The sequence below is a fragment of the Halictus rubicundus genome, chromosome 3, assembly GCF_050948215.1.
Source record: "Halictus rubicundus isolate RS-2024b chromosome 3, iyHalRubi1_principal, whole genome shotgun sequence".
Lineage (NCBI taxonomy): Eukaryota > Metazoa > Arthropoda > Insecta > Hymenoptera > Halictidae > Halictus > Halictus rubicundus.
The window spans coordinates 11,712,400-11,734,101 of record NC_135151.1 but is presented as its reverse complement, the minus strand read 5'-3'; the positions used below and the strand labels follow the sequence as shown (position 1 = coordinate 11,734,101).

At 39.0% G+C, this 21,702-nt stretch overlaps 1 protein-coding gene across 1 annotated transcript in view; it reads left to right on the top strand.

Annotated features, from left to right (window-relative positions):
• Nucleotides 1-621: 621 nt before the first annotated feature.
• The window catches only part of Trpgamma (Transient receptor potential cation channel gamma), a 48,868-nt gene continuing 27,787 nt past the window's right edge, over nt 622-21,702 (top strand). Inside the window, exons 1-3 of the mRNA XM_076785389.1 lie at nt 622-913; nt 15,049-15,179; nt 19,803-20,037. Of these exons, the coding sequence (XP_076641504.1) occupies nt 743-913; nt 15,049-15,179; nt 19,803-20,037 (537 nt within the window). The 5' untranslated portion in view covers nt 622-742. The remainder of the gene's footprint in view (nt 914-15,048; nt 15,180-19,802; nt 20,038-21,702) is intronic.

Here is a 21,702-nt window from a genome sequence, read left to right as displayed (position 1 = left end):
AAAGGACAGTGTGATTGAGAGGTACTAACTTTGTAAATTCCTTCTTGAAGAGTGAAAACCTCGGGACAGAATGATATAGCAAAAATCATCGATATTTATAATGTTATACTTTCGTGAAAACAAATAGTACAGCCATAAGCCTGAACTGAAAGAAAGGTAAAATGAAGTTCTAATAAGAGAAGCGTATTCTGTACACAGTCCGCAATTATTCTACGGTTTCAGTGGTTAGAACTTTTTTATAATTCGCAATTTTTGGAAAATTTGTGTCTATCGTATGCCTATATGTTCTTCGATAGCTATACATTAATAACGCCAAAATAGAATTTTATTTCGGTTTAAAGGAAATTAATAACATACATATTCATTAGACTCTGTTCAGAATTCATCACGAGTATGACACGATATTGCATGGTAAGGGGTTAACCGGAATCGTCGAACAGGAAACGTCGGGAGAGTAGGTCTCCATACAAGTTTCTCATTGATTTGGTATGAAACTCGACGGTATTTACTCTCGCGAGTTAAGATTCTCTCTCTCTCATTCTGTCTCTATCTCTTTGTTGGTCTGAAAGTGCGTCGAATCCTAATTAAACTTTCCGGTCGGGCTGTTTCAGAAAGCGCGTACGAAGATGAGGAGCAAGTCGCCAGGGGCGCGAGATCCCCCGGTGAAACAGCCGGAGCCAACTACGAAATTGCTGATGCTCACGGGCCGGGTTACAAAAACTCGCACTTGTACACCGTGAGCATGGGCACCAACGCGACGAGGGCCTGGAACTCGAGGCTCCGCGCCGGCTTTCTGCGCGGTGCCGAACACCGGGTCACGTTCGACCCCGAGGCACCGCCGCCGCCGCCCGACACGGCCCACCAGCAAACCATGAACCTTCTCGAGAAGCCCAAAGAGGACTACAAGGTCAAGGTAAGGTCCTACCCTCCTGTACCACAACCATAACTGCTTTTTTTATGCGTTTGTGACAAAAATTAGTAGGTGTAATTTCAAGTAGCAAAAATATTAGGAAAATTTAAACATACTACTACATTAGCTCCAATCTGCTAAACATAATAAGAAAGAAAATAAATTTCTATTTCACTTCAGTTCAGGTATGAAATTTTTATTTTGCAGAAGGATATGCAGTCTATACATTACTTTATAAAAATAACGAAAATGTATCTATCCAAATTTTTAGCAATTTCTTTTACAATATATATCCAAAGAAATAAAGTTATAAATAATTTCTCATTCGTGCATCTTTACAATTTCGATAATTGTGAATTAAGAATACCAGCACTCGTCATTTTGATGGGTCCCGTAAACCTATTGTTAAAAGGAATCTCCCTTCAACGCTTTATTCAATGTGTTACTAAAAGAACTTATTGTTGGATGTACATTATGGTGTGTCAATTCATTTAATGTGTTGCTAAAAGTATATATTACTATACGTTTATTATAATGTGTCTAAATGAGCACGATTCTATCCGATATGTATTATAATGTCTTTAAATTAAACTGAATCTATACGAAATTTTATTTCAAGCATTATTAAAGTAATTTATTATTGAACTCCTTATAGAATGCTTTACTGAAATAATTTTTCATTAAACATGTACTACGATGTCTCTGAAGTGAAAAGATTCTGTACGACACTTCGTCGAATATATTATTAGAGTGTTGAACATTTTTATTGGAAAATAGCAAAATTATTGTAGATTTTTGTGTTCTTAGACGATCACTAGACTGGGGATCTTTATTACTATTTTCACAGTTCATTGTGTAGGAAATCAAATGAAGGGAAATATTTCTCTCATGGACTGAAAGATTCCTTGTGGTAGAAATAAAATAATATGATACACATGCTTTCTTGCATTTTATATTCTATAAATGATTTTCTGCTATAAATAATTTACATTTGAGACATACAAATATTCGTTGAAGCTATCATCGAAAATTTTGTTAAAATTCTGGTTAAAATTTGTCGAAAATTTTGGTTATTGACAGAATGGTAAATAGAGTATTTTGCAAGTATACCGTGTATCTTGAGAGTGTTCCTCTGCATCTGCATTCTCCTGAACTCTATACAGAACTTCGAAGGACCCAGTCTCCGCAAACGACGCACACTCGGAGATAAGGGCGCGCATCGAAGTCAACTAAGCATGCCATTATAGAGGGAGGTTCCTGTCGATGGTCAACAAAGGGAAACGCGATAATAAGGAGCAGACCTCGAGAGTATTCGCGTGCAGCATCTCCCATGCAAATCCAATATCATCCCTAACATTAGTTTTGGAGATTAACTTCGCGGAACTATAAGTACCTTGAATCCCAAGGACTTCGAACTTCCGTAAGATTTTCGAGGGCTCATTACTAGCGATTCGCGAATCGAATCCGTCCTGTAATAAGCCACGATACGTGGAAAATTTTTCGAGAAGAATGGGAAAGAGGTGGCCGAACGATAGCCGCGTTACGACGTCGATCCAATTTGCGGAAGTTGCCATAGCTAGAACTTTTTCCTCAGCGTTCGTCCCTTTTATTGCTTTCTTGAAACTTCTCTCTCTCTCTCTCTCTCTCTCTCTCTCTCTCTCTCTTCATCGACGATTACCCTGCGATCCAGGGGGTCCTGGAAGATGAAGCAAACTGTCCGTAGACGATGCCCGTCCCGAGGGAATGGCTTAATGATATTTCGATAATTGCGGTAATCTGATTCGACCAGTCGATCACTGATTTAAGAGAACGAACATCGAAGGAACTACAGCGGAACGTGATCTTTAAGAATTTTTTCCCGGAGAAATTAGCACGGCTTCTTTCTAAACGAGCATCTCCTTTAAAATTGCATATATTGATCTACTCACAGTAATTTTTTTAATCCAATATAATCAAAATTGACTGAGTTACAATCTGACTCCCAGGAGCTGTTTTTTTTTTTAGTGACGCTGCGCTGTTTTCTTGGAGTGTCTTTACTAATTTCTTGGAGACGGATTATGTGAAATGAAAAACTTATGAAGATTCTGTTAGTACATGATTTTATCTAAGACCTGACCGCAGGGATTTGCAAAAAAATGATTATTAACAAAATGACAGTGGTTTAACGCAGAATTAAATTTCCTAACGATCTATCAGCGCCTTCTCGTTCTTCTCGAATGAAGAAGAAAGTTTTCTTCAAAATGTAAAATCCTCTATTTATTTACTAGATAAAAGCATACATCAATAGAATATTCATGAGTTTTTTATCTGAGATGACCCAGCCCTGAGAAATTGCAGATATACTGATCGTGCGACGCCCTTAGAACATTTCTTTACGAGCTTCTGGGAGAAAGGCTGTTACTCAGGCATTTTGTAAGATATTGTTATGAAAAGAAAATTGCTATAAGCAGTCCAATTTATGTATTTTTATGTAGGATGATCGTGTAAGAAGAAGGTCCAAACATTTTTCCAGGAAAAATGACCAAAGATCATGCTTTGCGTCACATTGTTGATCTGTTTGGATGAATGTCTGTATCGAGAATCGTACACTGTTCGAGATAACTGTTTCTGCAGATAAGCATAGGAAATTGTTTTCTTCGATTCGCTAGTCGGTTATGGTAGACCGTGGTATCAAGGTGAAGAGAACGCTTTTTTACGAGCTCCCAGTGAAGCTTCCATTTTTAGTGCACCATAAAAGCCAGCTGGATCGATCTTTCGGTACGTGGAACGACAGAACTGTCTCGGTTAGGCGAACCGAAGCCGAAGATTCCTTGGCCACAATTTTTCTTCTCTTACAAACAATTGCCAAATCTTGTGCATTAATATCGCACCTAAAAGATACTAGTTCCAGACTCCATTCAAGCTTGCTTCACATTTCAAATCGGTAGACACGGTTTTCTTCATAATTCCACAATTTCAAAATAAGAATTGTCTGTGTACAAAAAAAAGGAGCCAAATAAAAATTTAATTCTGTCTTTAAAGACTTTAATCAGCTGAAACTGACACATTGATATTTTTAAGTTCTTTTAATTTGCCCACTTCTTTAAATTACACTTACTCATTTTTGTCATAAATGCATAAAATCTCCGCAGTCTAGTGATAATGTACATAACACATTCAAAAAAATCTACGATGCAGAGCTAAAGATTTCATACAGGGACAAAAATAACAGTTATTCTAAAATTTTCTAGGATAAAAATCATAAATAAGAAGTTGATTATTATTGCAATTTAAGATAATCTACACAAAATATAAAGAAAAAATTCGAAGAACAAAATGATTAAAAAATACGATTTTTATACTTCTTGGTTACAAATAACCGTTATTAGTGTCCACAAAATTGGATCCTCCTCGATAACTGTTATCGATGAAGAAAAACTGTTTCGATTGCTCAACGCAGTTATCGATGAGAGAAATTTATTTCGATCGCTCATAACAGTTATCGAAGGGAGAAGTTTATTTCTGAAGCGTCTGTTACTATAATTCTTTTATTGCTAGTAGACTTTACTCAGTGTTTAATTTTTTAAACTTTGAAGAAAGTGGAGTCGAATGGAATGGTATTTTCAAAGGCATTTCACCTCTGCGATTGAAGAATAAATCAAAATCGTATTTCTCCCATCGATAACTTATTAGCGATCGAAATAAATTTCTCCCGTTGACAACTGTTCCAAGCGATCGAAATGAATTTCTCTCAACGATAACATTTACCAACAAGAGAAAAAATGTTCGGTTACGTATAATCCTTATTTGTAACCAATACGATTTTAGTCGATGAAATACTTGTTATTCCATGACTTTTTTTCTTTTTGGTTATAACAGTTATGGTCCCTGATTTCATAATGAATCTTTTAATGACATTAGCAATGAATGAAACTGTGAAATGAAGCGTTAAATGCTGCAGTGTCAAGCTCCGGAGTAAAAGGGAGAGGGGATGCGTTGAACCATAAAAGTTTAAGGAAGCGTTCTGTCTGATCACAGGTTGACCCGATCCCCTATCGCGGATCCGCGCGCGCGAAAATCAGCGTTTAATTCGCTGGCGGATGAAAAGCTGCCGGGCCCCGCCCCCTTTATTGCCTCGTAAACGTCCTCGACGAAACGGCGCTGCACATCCGTCTGTCAACTGCAGCCGCGACACCGCGGTTTCATTCAGTCCGATTCAATCTTTCTGCCTGCATCGCGCGCGTCTGCGTCCCGCGCGTTTCCTTTTGTTTCGCGGGACAGTTTGATTCACGGGACGCATCAAAATCTCCTGGCCGCCTATGGATGCATACACGGCCCCGTCCCAATGAATGCGAAACCGCCGATGCAGCTTAATCTCACGGTTTTGCACCATCGTTTGGGTTTTTCGAACGTTCATCCAGCGATAAGTCAAATCGTTTGGACAATTCAGTTCTTTAGTTTGTGCCAGGTCTGCGGAGTATGTTAAGACGTATGCGCATATGTCTTCGCATATCAATCTTTTGTGTTAAATGCATTTTTGTGTTAAATGCATTTTTTTTAAACGGTTTAGATGTAGTCTCAGTACTTGTTTCCTGAAATTGTTTATGCTTGTTGATGATGTTTATGATTTTAGATTTTAGATTTTAGTCTTTCCTTTCCTGAGATAAAAATGTAAGAATAAAATTCAGTGAAATTTTTCAAGTAATTCAATCCTTGCCTCGTTCTAGGATTGCAAGATTTTGTATTTCAAAGAGAATAATGTGCAACTTAGATCTTTTTCTGTTGAAACAGGGATACAGATACGGACACAGGTCAGGAGTATACTTTTAAGCTTTCAGCCGTTCATTTTGCAGATGGTTCAACCTATCTTGTGTCTTTTTGTCATTCGAGTATGAAAGTCATTGTCTTCTTCAATTCTTAACGAGAGGCTCACTTGCTGAAATAGAAATTACACTCGAAATTTACTCTTCTTGACATATTGATATAACAGGAACACACAAAAAGAATTCTTGAAAATTGATTGCAGTGAATGACGATTTTTTTCATTTTTTTTTACACCTTCCTAATTTAATAGCTGGCTTGTTATACCAATTTCATACTCATTTACCATGTTCATAGAAAGTGACAACAATTTAATAGAATTGTCGCCAGTCAACCACAAGAATTATTCTTACGTAGGCAATGATTGTTAGTAAATCTTTGAAAATTTTCAATTTTCAATTTAAAGTACCTTTTCAAGGTTGGCTTTAACATTCCCGAAAAGCGGTTAGCCAATTTTCGCGCGCGATCCAATGTGCATTAACCGGCTGGGGGTGTTTATCGCGATCATATTCCTGTCATAACTTTCTCCCAATGATCGATGAATCAATCACGCGCGCGCGCGGGTCGTTGATCACGTCACGACGAAACCGGAATGCAATCTCATCACCAGTTGAGCGTGCCAACCTATATACGGGTGTTGTTGCGTCGTGCCTGCGCTGCGTCTTGAACGCGTCGATATGAATCGAGCTTAAGGGCACATTCCAATCTCCAAACCTTCAGCCGGTAGAATTCTTCTAAGCCTCTGGAACATCCTCAAAAATTTCAAATATCGTCTTCAGATTCAAAGTCTTCCCGACTACAAGCTCCTGCAAGAATCCGAAATAAAAAAACGTTTTTAACGTCCGTACAATCGTTGAATTCGCAAAATTATCGAATTTACAAAAAGGTATGTTCACTTTATCACCCGTTACATAGTGTAAAAAACCTTGTTGAGAAAAACGGCCAATGGATTCCCGAAAGTAGAAGATTCAATCTTTAAAAGGAGACCAGAACGAATATTCTACGACATTTTTTCACGAAGTTACGACACTTTGAACATGAGCTGTTTTTGAACGAAAGTGATTCGCGCGGTTGTTCAATGCCATCTAGCGTCCTCTAATGTAATTGGCCGGATGCGTGGATCTTTCGTTCTGTAATCTTTAGACCATATACAGGGTGTTAAAAAGAGACCATTCAATATTTATGTGGGATATAAAACACACTGTGCTGAGTAAAAAAGCTTTAATAAACACAGGTCAAAAGGTCAACCGTTTCTGAGGTATGAACATTTTTGTTTGCTGTCAAACGAAAAGGTTGCACGTAGATAAATCAGAATCAGTTTGTACTGACGAAAAATGAATCGTAAATTACTACTTACGCCCCTACTTGAAGAAGCATAAGAAGAAGATGAAGGGATTCTTTTAAGATATTTGATGAAAAAACGAAAACAAATGGAAAATATATACAAGAGACGAATCGAAGAGGGTTATTGCAACATATTAATACAAAACCATTTACTGAATGATGAAAAAACATTCAGGGAATTTTTTCGATTAAGTAAAGAACAAGTGGATTTTGTTTTGAAGCTTGTTGGCAATGATTATTGAAGAAATAAAAGTATTTCTATAGTTTCAATATTTCTGCATAAAAAAACATTTGCGTGCAAACTGAAGGATTCTTCTAAAAGAATAGTCTTTTGCAACGATTGTTGATAAAGCAAAAATGATTATTGAAGAAACAAAAATATTTCTAGTTTCAATATTTCTGCATAAAAATGTAACATTTGCGTGCAAAATGATGAATTCTTCTAATAGAATAGTCTTTGACAATGATAATTAAAAACACAAAAATGGTTCTGTCCTTAATAATAACCGTAGTGTAAATTGCTTTGTAACGGTAGTTTCTGTAAAACTCATTGTCATCGGTTTGTTAGTTCAGTCATTGTAATTTAGTGAAAAGAAAATGTTGACTCTTTATTTTACACGTCTGTAAAACCAACAATTTTTAAGATTTCGAAAAATCCTTAGAGATACGTTCATATATCACCAAAGATTACAACATATCCGAACTCATATGTTCAGTAATAATTACGACTTCAATGAAATAATTCATTGAAAATTGCGAAATAGCCACCCCAATTACCAGATTTGAACTGATTAACTGGACAGACAGGTACGTAACTTTTGCCCTACTTCAAGAACACATTTATGGAATATTTTGGAACGAGAATGGAATGGTATAACAACAGGAAGTATGGAAAAATTGATCACGCGGATGCCAAAAATAGTGGAAACTGCAATAAAGAAACGATTTTTGATATATAAGTGAAGCATCCTTTTCCTGACATGTGAACCTTTAAATAAGGAAAAATTTAGATACGATCACTGTCCTAAGACTTGTGAGCGGGAGTGTACCTTGAATAAGTGTTTTTTAGCTCTTCGGATCAGACCTCTCTTGTTACAGCAGCGATCCATAAACAGAATTGATCCAGAAACGAAATTTTCGCGGGAAGGTGAGCCGATGGACACCGCGAGCTCTGTCCTCAGCAATTAAGCGACCCTCCGACTCTAATCATAGAATTGTTCGTGTCCTTTCGGCGTAAGGACGTCGCGTATGTACATATATCTGGTCCCGGTGGAAAAGGGAGGTTCGCGGGTCCAATAGAAACTGCGGGGAAGGGAGAGATTAACAGAAAGAAAGAGAGAGAGAGAGAGAGAAAGATAGAGAATAGAGGTATGTATAAGCGGGCGGTGGATGATGGACAGTGTTTGCGGAGGGTGTGGCGGCTCGACAATTAGGGTGCGCCCAGGCAAACACTCGTTCGCTGTCAGTGCCGGCCCTTGGCACAGTATGTCATCTTCTTGAACGCCGAGAGGGCTAATCGCGAGCTCGCACGTATTCCACGGGCTCGCGAGTGTTCCTCGAGCTCTTGAGCACCGTCGTCGACGACACTTCGACCACAGACCTAGCCCCAAACACTTCTACACCCTTCTAAACCCCCGCCTGCTCTTATTATTTTCAGAGTCTTCGGGGATTTCAGTTTTCTTCCGCGATCTCCGCTGTTGCATTTATAGGCTCATACCCTTCGTAGTCCTACGATGTCTACAGTTTTCTTCCGATATAAGACGATGCCCCGGGGCGGCTTTCGACGTATTACGGATGAGGGTACCTATTCGTCTTGACATTGTTCTTGAATGGGCCGTGAGTTTACTGGTCCCATAATGTTGTCTGAGCAGCGATATTTTATGGGATCTAGAAAGTACTCCAAGACGGCAAGCATTCTCAAACCAGTTTCACAGCCTCCCAGGATCCGAAGAGCTACGGCCTCTCCAAGCTTATTAGACGTCGCCAGAAACGTAGAATATTGTCTTTGTCTTCAAGGTCTAATTATTTAGGCATGCCACCTAGAAATTGCTCCAAGATCCTCATCGCGCATTCTCAAAATAGCTCCCCAGCCTCCTAAGATCCAATCTAAAGGTCCTCCGGGTCTCTCCGAGCCCACCGACCGTCCTCAAGAATGTAGAATTCTGCCTCCAGCTGCAAAATCCGATTGTTCGTGCGTCTAATTCGGAAATACCTCGAAGTTCCTTTACACACAAGGTGCACAAGCCTCGAATCAGTTCCCTCAGGCTCGGAGTCTGCCTGCGGTAGCCAATATCCGAGCGATAACATCGTGTCTCGTGCGATATCGTCGCGAGAGGTTTAATTCGCAGGGCCAACAACTGAACGCGTTCTGAAAGCAACCTTCCGGGATTCTGTGCCAAAGTAAGTATATCGTGTTTGCATTGGCAACCAGAGTCGGCACCAAGTCAAACGGCAAATTACCTAGCGAATCGTTCGGTCGTGGTCCCGCGACTCGAACAGGATAATTGAACAGACGACGACGACGACGACGACGGGGTGCATGCAACGTTATCTCTTGTTCGAGGAATGGTACGGAGGTATATCCTGTTAGCGGAGAAAAGTATGCGAGCACATAAAGGTTAATGCTGGCTAGCAATACCTTTGGATCTACCGTTCATTGTTCCTCCGTTCGAGCTTGATCTTTACGTGTTGCGCTCGCGAGGCTGATTCTTTTTCTTCCTGGCCGTAATAGCAAGCGTAACGAGAACTTTTCGCAACGAGTGCTTTCCACGGGCGAACAATGGGCCGACTATCCGAATCGTTAATTGCTCGCCTCGTTCCATCCCCCGATCGTCCCAATTTCAGCTTTCGATCCGACCGCCCACGCCTCTCCAAAGAAATCCTGTCCTTTTTCGCGATGGTGCCACGCGATTGGCTGAAACGTGCCGGCGAAACTTTCCGAGAGACGAGGGGCTCGAGGATTCTTTTGTTTGGCGGATTGTTGCATTGTAAAATGAGGAGCTGTTAGGAGTGAAGACCTTGGAGTACTTCGTTACGTTTTGTGCTGATCGATGCTTTTACGATGTCTCCTCTTGCTTTAATTGGTAACTGCTTCGTCGATAAATTGTCAATGGGGAAAGTGCTGGTGCTTGCATTAATTGTTGCTTCGCGAGAAAAAATCGGACGATGGTCTAATTAGGCTCATTTCACACGGTAACGGCTCTATTTTCACACTATTGAATTGCTTAATTTTTCTGAACATCTTCGTTTAGAAAAATTCGAGGATCGTTCGTTTTCGAGAGAAGAGATTACTTGCAGATTCGAATACTCCTGCAGAGCTTAACAAATTTTTTTGGGCAACAGATCAACGCGAGCTTGAAGATTTGAGTCTCCTTTTTACGATGTCATCAAATAATTCGACGTACGATTTTTTTATCGCCGTTTTATGGTAGTTCGAACGATGAGTTATACTTCATTATCGATTTCCCATTTGAAGGGACCAGTTCGAGCTAGTTTTTGAACTTCGCGCGTGTGGAATACGATTAAGTAGAATTTGGCCTAATGAAGCCTGCGCTCGCAATTGGGGCAAGGTAACGGGTCTCTTTTGATCGTTGATCGATTTCGTTAGACGTCGGAAAGTGATCGAGAACTCGGCGGTTGATCCGGCAGCGTCTAAAACCGATCGAAGCCCGGTGTTGCTCGAATTTCCCGCGTCGAAATAGCCGGCGTTGTTTATCGGCCGGGCGTAATTGCCTTAAAGTTATTTGAATAACGCCGATGGGGGCGAGAACGATAGGCGATTCTGAGAACGGGGCCGTTAAAGCTTGTTATTGGCTCCTCGTTCTGGCCGCTGAAAGGGACCGTGCGTGATCGATCGAACTTCACGGACCGCCTCGATCGTTTCTTCGTTCTTCGTTTTCTCTTAAAGGGAGCACTGTGGAATGCGGATTATCTGGCGAAATTGTAATCATTGGCGAACTGTGGATATAGCTACCGCTGTCTCTATAGTTTTCTGGTCTCTGGATGCAAAAAGTATGCTCCTTTCAATTTCAGCATAAACATGTCTCTGCTAATACTGGTACAGTATCGTCAATTACGAGGTACACGCTTCAGTTGCAAGCTGCTTTAGTTGTAAGTTTTAATGTTCAGTTGCAAGTTTAATTCTTCGATTCTTCAATTACAAGCTTCGTGCTTCAGTTCTTCATTTCTTCAGTTGCAACATTCCTTCTTCAGTCCTTCAGTCCTTCGGTTACAACATTCGTTCTTCAGTTCTTCAGGTGCAAGCTCCATTCTTCACTTGTTCAGTTGCAAACTTCATGCTCCAATTTTTTAGTTGAAATTTTCAGACGCAAGCATCAAGCTCCAGTTGCAAGTTTAATTCATCGCTTCTTCCACTGCAAGCTTCGTGCTTTAGTTCTTCAGACCCTCAGTTGTAACATTCGTACTTTAGTTCTTCAGATGCAAGCTTCATTCTTCCCTTGTTCGCTTGCAAACTTGATGCTTCAATTTTTTAGTTGAAATTTTCAGACGCAAGCATCAAACTTCAGTTGCAAGCTTCATTGCAAGCTTACTTCAATATTCAGTTGCAATATTCGTTACAAATTGCAGGCGCAAGCTTTATTCTCTAGTTGCAAGCTGCAAGCTTCAATTCTTCAGTTGCAAGTTTCATTATTCAGTTGGAAGTTTTATTTTTTATTGGCAAGCTTCATGCTTCAGTTTTTCAGTTACAAACTTCCATCTTCAGTTGCAAGCTGCAAGCTTCAGTTCCTTAGTTGCAAGTTTCAATATTCAGCAGCAAATTTCATTTTTCAGTTGCAAGCTTCATTCTTCACTTGTTCACTTGCAAACTTGATGCTTCAATTTTTTAGTTGAAATTTTCAAGCATCAAGCTTCAGTCGCAAGTTCAATCTTTAGTTGCAATATTCGTTACAAATTTCATTTACAAGATTGAACCTTCAGTTACAATCTTCACTAGAAACCGTAGGTGTAGGCTTAATCCTTCAGTTGCAATCTTCATTATACACCTCATTTAGAAGATTAAACCTTCAGTTGCAACTTTCGTTACAAATTGCTGGCCCAAGCTTCATTTTCCAGCTGCAAGCTGCAAGTATCATTATTCAGTTAAGTTTCGTTATTAAGTTGAAATTTTCATTTTTTAGTTGTAAGCTTCATTTTTCAGTTGCAAGCTTTATTCTTCAGTTTTTCAGTTGCAAGTTTCAGTCACAAGCTACAATTTTCAGTTCAATCTTCATTGTAATTTTCAATCGTCAGTTGTAATTTGCATTGCAAGGTTTAATCTACAGGTTTAATATTGATTACAAGATTAAGTTACAAGCTTCATTCATAAGCTTAAATCAGTTGAAATCTTCATTACAAACTTTATTTGCAAACTTAATCCTTCAGTTGCAATCTTCATTACAAACTTCATTCACAAGCTTAATCATTCAGCTGTAATTTTCAACTGCAAACTTTATTGTTCATTATTTAATTCTGTGAGACCTATCCCATTCAGAAAATGACTAAATTTCATCAAAGGCATGTCACAGATTTTAAAGTAATGTCATACAAAAAATTAATTTTGTTTTCTTCGTCTTCCTAATCTATGATCATCGTCATCATTCGTACTAGATCGATTAGCAAATATTTTTCTCTTCTAATTATTTCTACCTTATTCTCTTTTCGTTCTCTTTCCTTGTTTATCATTTGTACTTCATTTCGTTAGATTTATTTATTTGGTAGAATTTTTATGAATTCATAAAAATCCAGTCTACAATTAACATGTTGCATATCCATTTGTATGATATACAAAATTGTTTCTTAGGCATATTATATAATTTTTATAAACAGGTGGTCGAAATTGGTAAAAAATTATAGACATTCTTGAAAATTATGCCAAAAATAAACTGCCCCCCCAACGTTGATAAAATTGGTCTTTGCACCTTATTTAGGTGCACCTTCTATACATTTTTATAAACTTATAGGGATCTAGTCATAAATAAACTTATTACTATTTCACAGAGTACCAATGACATTGTTCAAACAATTTACACCATTGTTACGAAGCCCATAAAAATTCCATAAAAATTGCAGACATTCTTGAATAATATGACAAAAACATTCTGTCCTCTTCAACATTGTTAGAATTTGTTTTTTTGCACTAAGGTGTACTTTCTATAAATTCACAACTTATTACTCTATTTCACAGAGTACCAACGTCACAATTAAAACACTTTACACAATTTCCATGAAATACACAAAAATTCCTTAAAAATTGCGAACATGATACATACAACATCTCCCCATCATCAGCATCGAAGCAACATCCAGAATTTCGACATCACAGGCGACGTCGAGCCTCGACGCGACGCGGCGGTCCCCTGACAACCTCTTTTTCAACCATCTTGCGAGAGCTTTCGCCAGACACGCTGAAAGCCGTGTGCTTAAGCGGCTGAAGTGGTCTCTCTGTGGCACATTCATCATCCTAATTTCAGCCATCTTTCACCGAAGTTTCACCTCCGGATCGATAGAACCTTCCCCGGCAAAGGGTTGTTTTTGAAAAATCGAAGATCCACTTGCGAAACGTTACGAAACCTCTCGCAACAATGTCCTCGTATTAATTCAGTTGTCGGCGCTCGATAGCGACAATGTGTCCTTCGGAGACCACCGGGACATATTCAATAGCCACTATCGACGGCGTACAGCGTTCTATAACTGTCCATTGTCGATCGGACCCTTTGAACAGTCTCTAGGGGCTAGCCCGGGATCCCCCGAAGTCAATTATTCCCCTTTATTTCCTTCGAGGGAATTCCAAGTACTACCCAAGTCATTACAAACCTATTTTGTGACCCTTTGCTGCTTTAGACGCCGTCCTGGACCCTTTACAAACTTGGCTGCTCCCCTTTCTTCGTTTCAGCGATCTTCAAAAGCTGTCGAAACCGTTCTAGAGCCATCTTTTGACTCTCCGTGCCTCCAATTGACAATTGGGGATTAGGTATACTCTTCTACTAGCGGACGATCGACTCCCTTGCTTTCAGGAGGCTCTGAAATCCATCTGAATGATCCTATGAGCCTCTTCGCTGTCTTTCAGTATTATTTAAATCCTTTTTAAATTAAGAATTCGGCCAGTATATCATACGGTTGACTTGCTTGCGTTCAGGAGTCTCTGGAATCGATCCAATTCATCTTAAAGCATTTATCACAACTTTCAGTATAACTTAAATTGTTTTTAATTCGGTCAGTCTATAAATCATAAGATCGCCTCTCTTGCTTTCAGGAGGCTCTAAAAACCTTCTAAATAATCCTGAAGACTACTCACTATTTTTTAGTATTATTTCAATTCTTCTTTGATAAATGAACAATTAATGATACGGTCGAATTCCTAGCTTCGAGGAGTCTCTAAAATTCATCTAAATCATTATCAAGCCATTTATTTTCTTTCAGTATTGCTTAAATTGTTTCTACAGTAATGATTCGCTGTTATTTTGTTTTGGGGACCGTCGGGAACGATCTAGGGTATTCTTCGGCTTTTGAATGGTTCTTGGTTCTTTCTGGTGATCTTCGAGCCCATGAAAAAGATTTGAGGGATTCAAGGAGGGTGTGTAGATGGCAAGGAGGCTAGAAGTGCGGTGATAAGTCAAAGAAGGTGCAGAGGTGATCTAAGATGGCCTTGGGGTTCGAGGGTTGTACCTTTTGAGCGGCTGAATCCAGATCAATGGGGTTAGGATGTTTGAAAATACCTATAGAGATAGCGGAAAGTCACTTGGAGAAGTTGGGTTGGCCTTGGAGGTCAGCAGAGTTCAGTGAATAGATTTACATTTATCTGGAAATCCAAGGAATCCTGAGATTCTGTTCAAAATTTTTACAAACCTACTAGTTTGATTTAGTGCTGGCATAAATTATTCTGAATGCGTTCAGGAAATTAGAATAACACCGATCGATGTGAAAGCACGAGAGCGTCCTTTCTCGGGACAGTAACGATTGAACCAACACGTGACGAGCAATTACTGTGATTTCAGAGGCACAGTATCCATGGGATGAACGAGGAGGAGAACGTTGTGAGGCCACACCAGGAGATGGCCAGCCTGTCCTGCCATGAGAAGAAGTATCTTCTTGCGGTGGAACGCGGTGATGTGGCCTCTGTCAGACGGTAAGCCTTCCAGTTTTAACATTTCAACAACAAATAAAAATAAATTGTTGGAGACTCTCAAAAAAAAAAAAGTAAGAAGTGAACTCCAGTAATAAGTATCATCTCCATCTACATTGTCCAATTAATCTTAGATGTACAAGTAATTATAAAAATGGAAGGTAGAGGTCATTGTCTGGGTAAATGCAGGTAAATACTACTGTGCATATATTTCACGCACGAACCAATGTAGTAAATATTTATAAAATTAAGTATAGAGTTCATTGTCTGGCAACATGCAGGTAAATACTACTGTTCATATATTTCACGCACGAACCAATGTATTAAGTATTTATAAAATTAAGTATAAAGTTCATTGTTCGGCTAAATGCAAGTACATACTACTGTGGATATATTTCGCGCGCTAAACAATGTATGAAGTATTTACAAAATTAAGTATAGATTTGATTGTCTGGATAAAAGCAGGTAAATACTACTGTGAACATCGTTCACCCACTAATCTCTATGTCAATTATAAAAGTAAATACAAAGATAGACAGCCTAAAAGATAGCCAGTTACAAAAAGCAACTTAACAAAGGCTATTTGCATTAATTTTAATGCTGAGCTTCGAGCAATAATTTATATTACCACCTACTCAACGAAACAGTTTGCTATAAGAGGACGACCGTATTTCTACACGTGTATCATGTCACTAAAGTTTCTTCGCAGAAGAAACACCCCTGATTGCTCGTTATGCTATGCTCGCAGACAGATAAGATCGGGCTTGCGTTTAATCATTCGCGAACGAGACGCACGTGCGTCCATCCGCCGTCTGTTTCCCTCGTTACCGCCATTTGTGGACGAGCACGTGTCCGCCGAATATAGCAAACTTGTCATGTCACATAAAATAGCCTCTTAAAAAAGGATATCAACAGAAAATTTTCTTTATCTTGCCGGTACAGCTGAAAGCTTTCAACCCAACCCTTCTGGTTCTTCTAAGCACGCGCTTTCTCGAGAGCCAAGCCTTGTTACGTGACAAATTTTTCATTATTTTATTTCGGCCGACTATTATTAACAAATCCTTTCATCTCTAGATCGAAGCAAAGTGCATAATAAATGTAGAATACCATTTAATTCACGAACACAGCTAACTTATAAATCCAGCGAAACAATTTAAGAACCTAGGCAAATCGAATCCACTACAATTAATTATTTTTTCAGGGCCACGAATTAAATTTGTACATTTAAGAGAGTAATGAATCCTTATCGTTTTCTATACATTCATATTGTCTCGCAGGTAACTTGCAAACTCAGGGAAAAATTTTAAGAACTCGCACAAATTGAATCGATTAAAATTAATTTTTAACAGGCCACGAATTAATTTGTAGATTCAAGAGAAACTACATTAAATTCCTGAAAATTGTTTACAAGAGAGATTCAGCGATTGCCCAGTTTCCGTATGAACTCGAACTTGTGCATCAAGACTGGGGCCGCGTTAAATTTCGTACGATTTATAGTCGCGCCGCGTAGGAAGCAACGAAAGTTGGCGAAATGATAAAACGTCGCCGAAGTATGTCGCTTATCCGAGGTCGTTCGTGTTACGGGGCCTTGTAAATGGGCTTTTACTGTACCGCGGGTCCCGTAGAGTGTAAATTTCCATCCGGCGAAAAGTACCGAAAATTAGAGTACCGTTTTCATTGCTTTCAAGCGCATTGATCGAGCCCGGAGACAAAGAGCAGGCGAGAGAGCACGCGGTATCGTTGTTTCTATGCAAACGAGCACGCTGGATGCATCAACTTGATGCATGTGCACTGCTGTTTGAAAATATGCGCACACTTTCTTAATTACGACTCTCGAAAAATAATTACAAAATCACTGGCGAATTTCGATGAATATTTTATTCGTAACACTTGCCACTATTTCCTTAAAAATTGTATTCTGTACGTTTACCACTATACTGATAAAATACACTTCGTCCACTGTGAATGTTTCATTTCTCACTAATAATTAGACTGCGAAGTTTATGCATGTATGAGAAAAAATGAGTAGACCAAATGTGAAACAGTAAAAATATTTAAAGTATTTAAAAACACTGTTGTAGTATTCCCATATCTTTCAAATGACTGAGAAATGAACTAAATGTATATAAAGCTCTTGCATCTTGCAATTGTTGCAAACAATTTTTATTCCGCATGAAAATCGACAGTCTATGTATTTCAATGTTAAGTATTTTTTCTGGTCAAACAGTGAGAGCTAAGTGAATGATTCTTGTTTTGGACGATTCTGCAAACTAGTTTGAATATAACGATATTTTTTTCATAACATAACCACTGGAACCAACCTTTTCGATCTTTTTTAAATTTATTTCGAAAATAATAAAAAATAGCACCATATGATAGAACAGACCTTCTATCTTTGGCAATCATAAAGAAAAATTGTAATGTGGTTGTGGCTCGCGATTTTGAGATTTATTCGACAGTTTTACTAAATGTAATGTTTCTAAGGTAGATGTGTATTTGTTAGAGGAGGGGATGATGGTTATCGTCCGATAATATTAATTTATCCGATGTATTGGCGAGTAATTGGAGCTAGCTGGCAACTTTTGAACGGCGGTGTATATCTGGCATGAGTTAAAGAGGACGAGAAATCCCGCGGGAGAAGGTCAAAGGCGCGGCGGATGTCCCAGTAGCGCGTCGACAAAGGATCTAATTATCCAACGAGCGATCCGAGCGGTTCCGAAACTTCCAGGAATTCTTACCGGCTAGGTGCTCCTGACGCAATTAATACCGATTGCGATTCACGGGAAACTTTCAACGGCCGTGGAATTCTCATTTGGCTCGGGTCTCTCGCGGGCCGAAATACGTTTGCCAAGCCGATTTGTCGGCCTCGTACCGGGGAATAATACTGGAACTAGCGTCGCCCCCTGACAAAATCCGCGCGGACCGATCCCCGATGCAATAAGCTACCAGATTTGCAGCCGTGTGCCATATTCTTTGAGATTAGGAAGCCCCTGAACACTTCGCCCCGAACATCGAGCTCGAGTTTTGCTTGCCAAAATAAATTTCACTGCTGGATGTTCATTCCGATAGTCTCTTTTCAATTTTAGCCCGATAGAAAGTTTCGTTAGATTCCCGAGAACAGCCTGCAATTTTTGTAATGATAGATTTAGTGTGGGAAATGTTACACATTTTCAATTATTAAAAGTGACTTTCATTGATTTTTTACTGATCAATTGATCACTAACTTACATTCAACCAGAAATAAATGAATAAATCGTTTTTCAATTAATTCTATCTTGAATTATTCTTCGATGCCTTGTCTTCGAGAACTTTGTTTTTATGTCTGACTATGCTTGGACACTTCGACTTTCTCGAACAGGATACAATTCTTTTCAACGTTTAGCGAATTCATAATTTGAAGGTATCACTGCACTGCTACATGGACAACAGAATCAGCAAGCATAAGTAGTAGGTATTGGCTTCACACATTAACTAGCCAGTAAAACAGTGTCCCACATTTCCACTTGGTTTTGTTCGTGGAATCGTATCTCCCCTGGTTGTGCTACTAATTACTGAACAGTCCATACAACTTCATATGCTTATTTTTTACAATGTTGCATGTTCCTCGTAATCCTGAAAACCGTGTATACAGAAACCAGTAAAATTTAATCACTGAGGTGATTACTGAAATTATAGTCGCTAATTACTTAGAGAGTATGTCTCGTGAGTTATTCACAGACTGAGGATTTTGCGCATTTATGACACTCTCTTGATGCAAAACGCGGCACAATGTCAGGATTTACAAAGTTTAATGAGGTTTTTATCTTCTTTGCAACGTGATAGGACCTTCGGTAATAGGGTGAAGAAATTTTTTCTCGATTACAATTTCGATAAGCCCGCGTCAACGTGTAGTTGCATAAACGTTCAATATCTAATCAAGTTTTTGATTCTGTTTCATTATAGTTCCTTCTACGAATAAAGTGTACACAAAATACTATAATAAATGAAGTGATGCAATCGTTTGATACAAAAATTCAAAAGCAAAATAGAATATTTTTCGCAATAGAAACATTCTTCGTCTACTAATAATTATCGGTGCAACAGATTGTTCATAGTGTCCAGAGACCTCCGAGTAACTTCACTAAAAAGGACCTCCAATAAAATGTTTATACCTCCGTCAATTCTAAATATTCCTAAACAAAATTTTTATGAAATTATCTTGAAAGTACACTCTTTCGATCATGAAAGGAATTATTCTTGCAGGTTTACTAGTTTCTAAATGAAAAATTGCAGAATTTACGGCATTTTTGCTCTTTTTACCTTGGGTGTAACTGCACCAAAAAGGATCTCCAATAAAATGGTTATACCTCCGTCAATTCTAAATATTCCTAAACAAAAATTTTATGAAATTATCTTGAAAGCACACTCTTTCGATCATGAAAGGAATTATCCTTGTAGGTTCATTCGTTTTCAAATGAAAAATTGCAGAATATAAACATTCTTCGTCTACGAAGGATAAATCATTCCTCTCTCGTGAATAGATTAGCGGTTCATCAGATGGTTCACAGTGTCCAGAGGCCTCTGAGGTTAGATTATCAGGTGCTAACGAAACGATGATTGCCAATGATCATAAACTGATTGTTTCAGGATGCTGCAGGGCGCGCAGGAGACCGAAATGAACATCAATTGCGTGGATCCTCTGGGACGGTCGGCCCTTCTGATGGCGATCGATAACGAAAACCTGGAGATGCTGGAGCTGTTGCTGGAGCACAAGGTCGACACCAAGGACGCGCTTCTTCATGCCATCTCCGAGCAGTTCGTCGAGGCGGTGGAGGTCCTTTTGGAACACGAAGAGACCCTTCACAGGAACGGGGAGCGTCACGTTAGTCGCCTTCGCAAATTGCACAGATGTTAAGCGATTACCCTTGTCCACGTTATCTCTTCAGCATCTGTTTCCCTTTATTCGGGCACCGATTCAGCCAGTTCAGCGGCGGACAGGACTCGTAATTACGACGCGATTGCGTTCGTCCCAATCTCTTTTTGCTTATCGGAATTCCTGCTTGACTATGATGTGGATAGCCAGAAAATTATGCAACTTTTGGGAGGTGTAGCGTATATTGCATATTACACAATTCTCAATATTCCTACACAATAATTTTTTGAGAAATTCTTGAAGGTGCATTCTTTCGAACGCAATAAGAATTTTCCTTGTAGGTTCACGGGTTTTCAAACAAAAAATTGTAGAATTTAGGTCTTTTCAACTCGAGAGTAACTTTGCCAACAGGGACCTCCAATAAAATTGTCTTATCTCCACCAATTCTAAATATTTGTAAACAAAAACTTCTTGAAAGTACACTCTTCCGAACGCGAAAAGAATTTTCCATGTAGGTTCACGGGTTTCTAAATAAAAAATTGCAGAAGTTAAGGTCCCTGTCCGGTCGTTTTAATTGGTAACTTCTTAATCGGGGAAAAAGTTGGAGGTTTCGAGAAACGTGGACCAAACCCGGTGGAATAGCGAGCCGGTCTCATCTTCGGCAAAGCTTGGAAACGTGTCCGAGAGTTGGCATTCAGAGTGGACGTGGGGAATTGAAGAAAAAAAAAAAAAAAAATAAAGAACCAAGGCGTAAAGCGACTCGGGATTCGATGGGTTTAATTTAATCGGCTTTCGCTGGGAATCAGCTTACGCGGAACTTCGGGAATAATTGTTGGAACCGACCTCCGGCCCGACGAGATGTTTGTTGCATTGGCCTCGCGAAATATAAAGCTTCTCGTTAACGACGTTCCCGGTTTTCGAGTTGTCTTGAACATTTCATTCGTCTATACTTGGTCCGACAATTTTTTCCGTTATTCGTTTTAAGCGGATGCTGTGCCCTACTTTGATGTTAACATTACGAAGAATTTTTAGATTTATTACCGGACTGTGAATATTTATACGCTCACAGATAATATTTAATTTAATATTTCTATTTAATATCAGGATTCTTAGAAATGTTCGAATTTATTTTTAATATTCTACAATCGCATATGAATCTGCAATTTGGTTATCAACATTCTCTTAGGTTCCAATTTCTATATACGTATTATAGGAACAAATCATTTACCATTCAACAAAGGAAATATATGAGCGATCAGATTGGAAAAATTGTAGACATGTTCGCGGTTTTGTTTTTAAAATTGCTCTAAAACCAGTTACCAGATCCAGAAGAATATTTCGACACGTTTGGATATTAATAATAAATTCCTTACCACGTGACTTCATTTTCAAAATTGTAGTTTTCAGGAAACATAAACAGTTTGCTTGCCGGAATCCTGTCAGGTACAATTTCTAGATGGGAAAGACTAAATATACAATAGACTGAAAGCAAACAATTTGTCAAGATAAACGCAGGATTCGTTTTTTTGCAGACTTAATGGCCATCGTGTTAGCAGCTCAGCCGATGGTATTTCGATTCAAAATAATTATCGAGAGCCGACGCGTCGCGTCGTGTGTTCGCAACGGATAAATTTTAATCCTTTGTGCTCGGAGCGCCAAACCGGCTGACCCCGA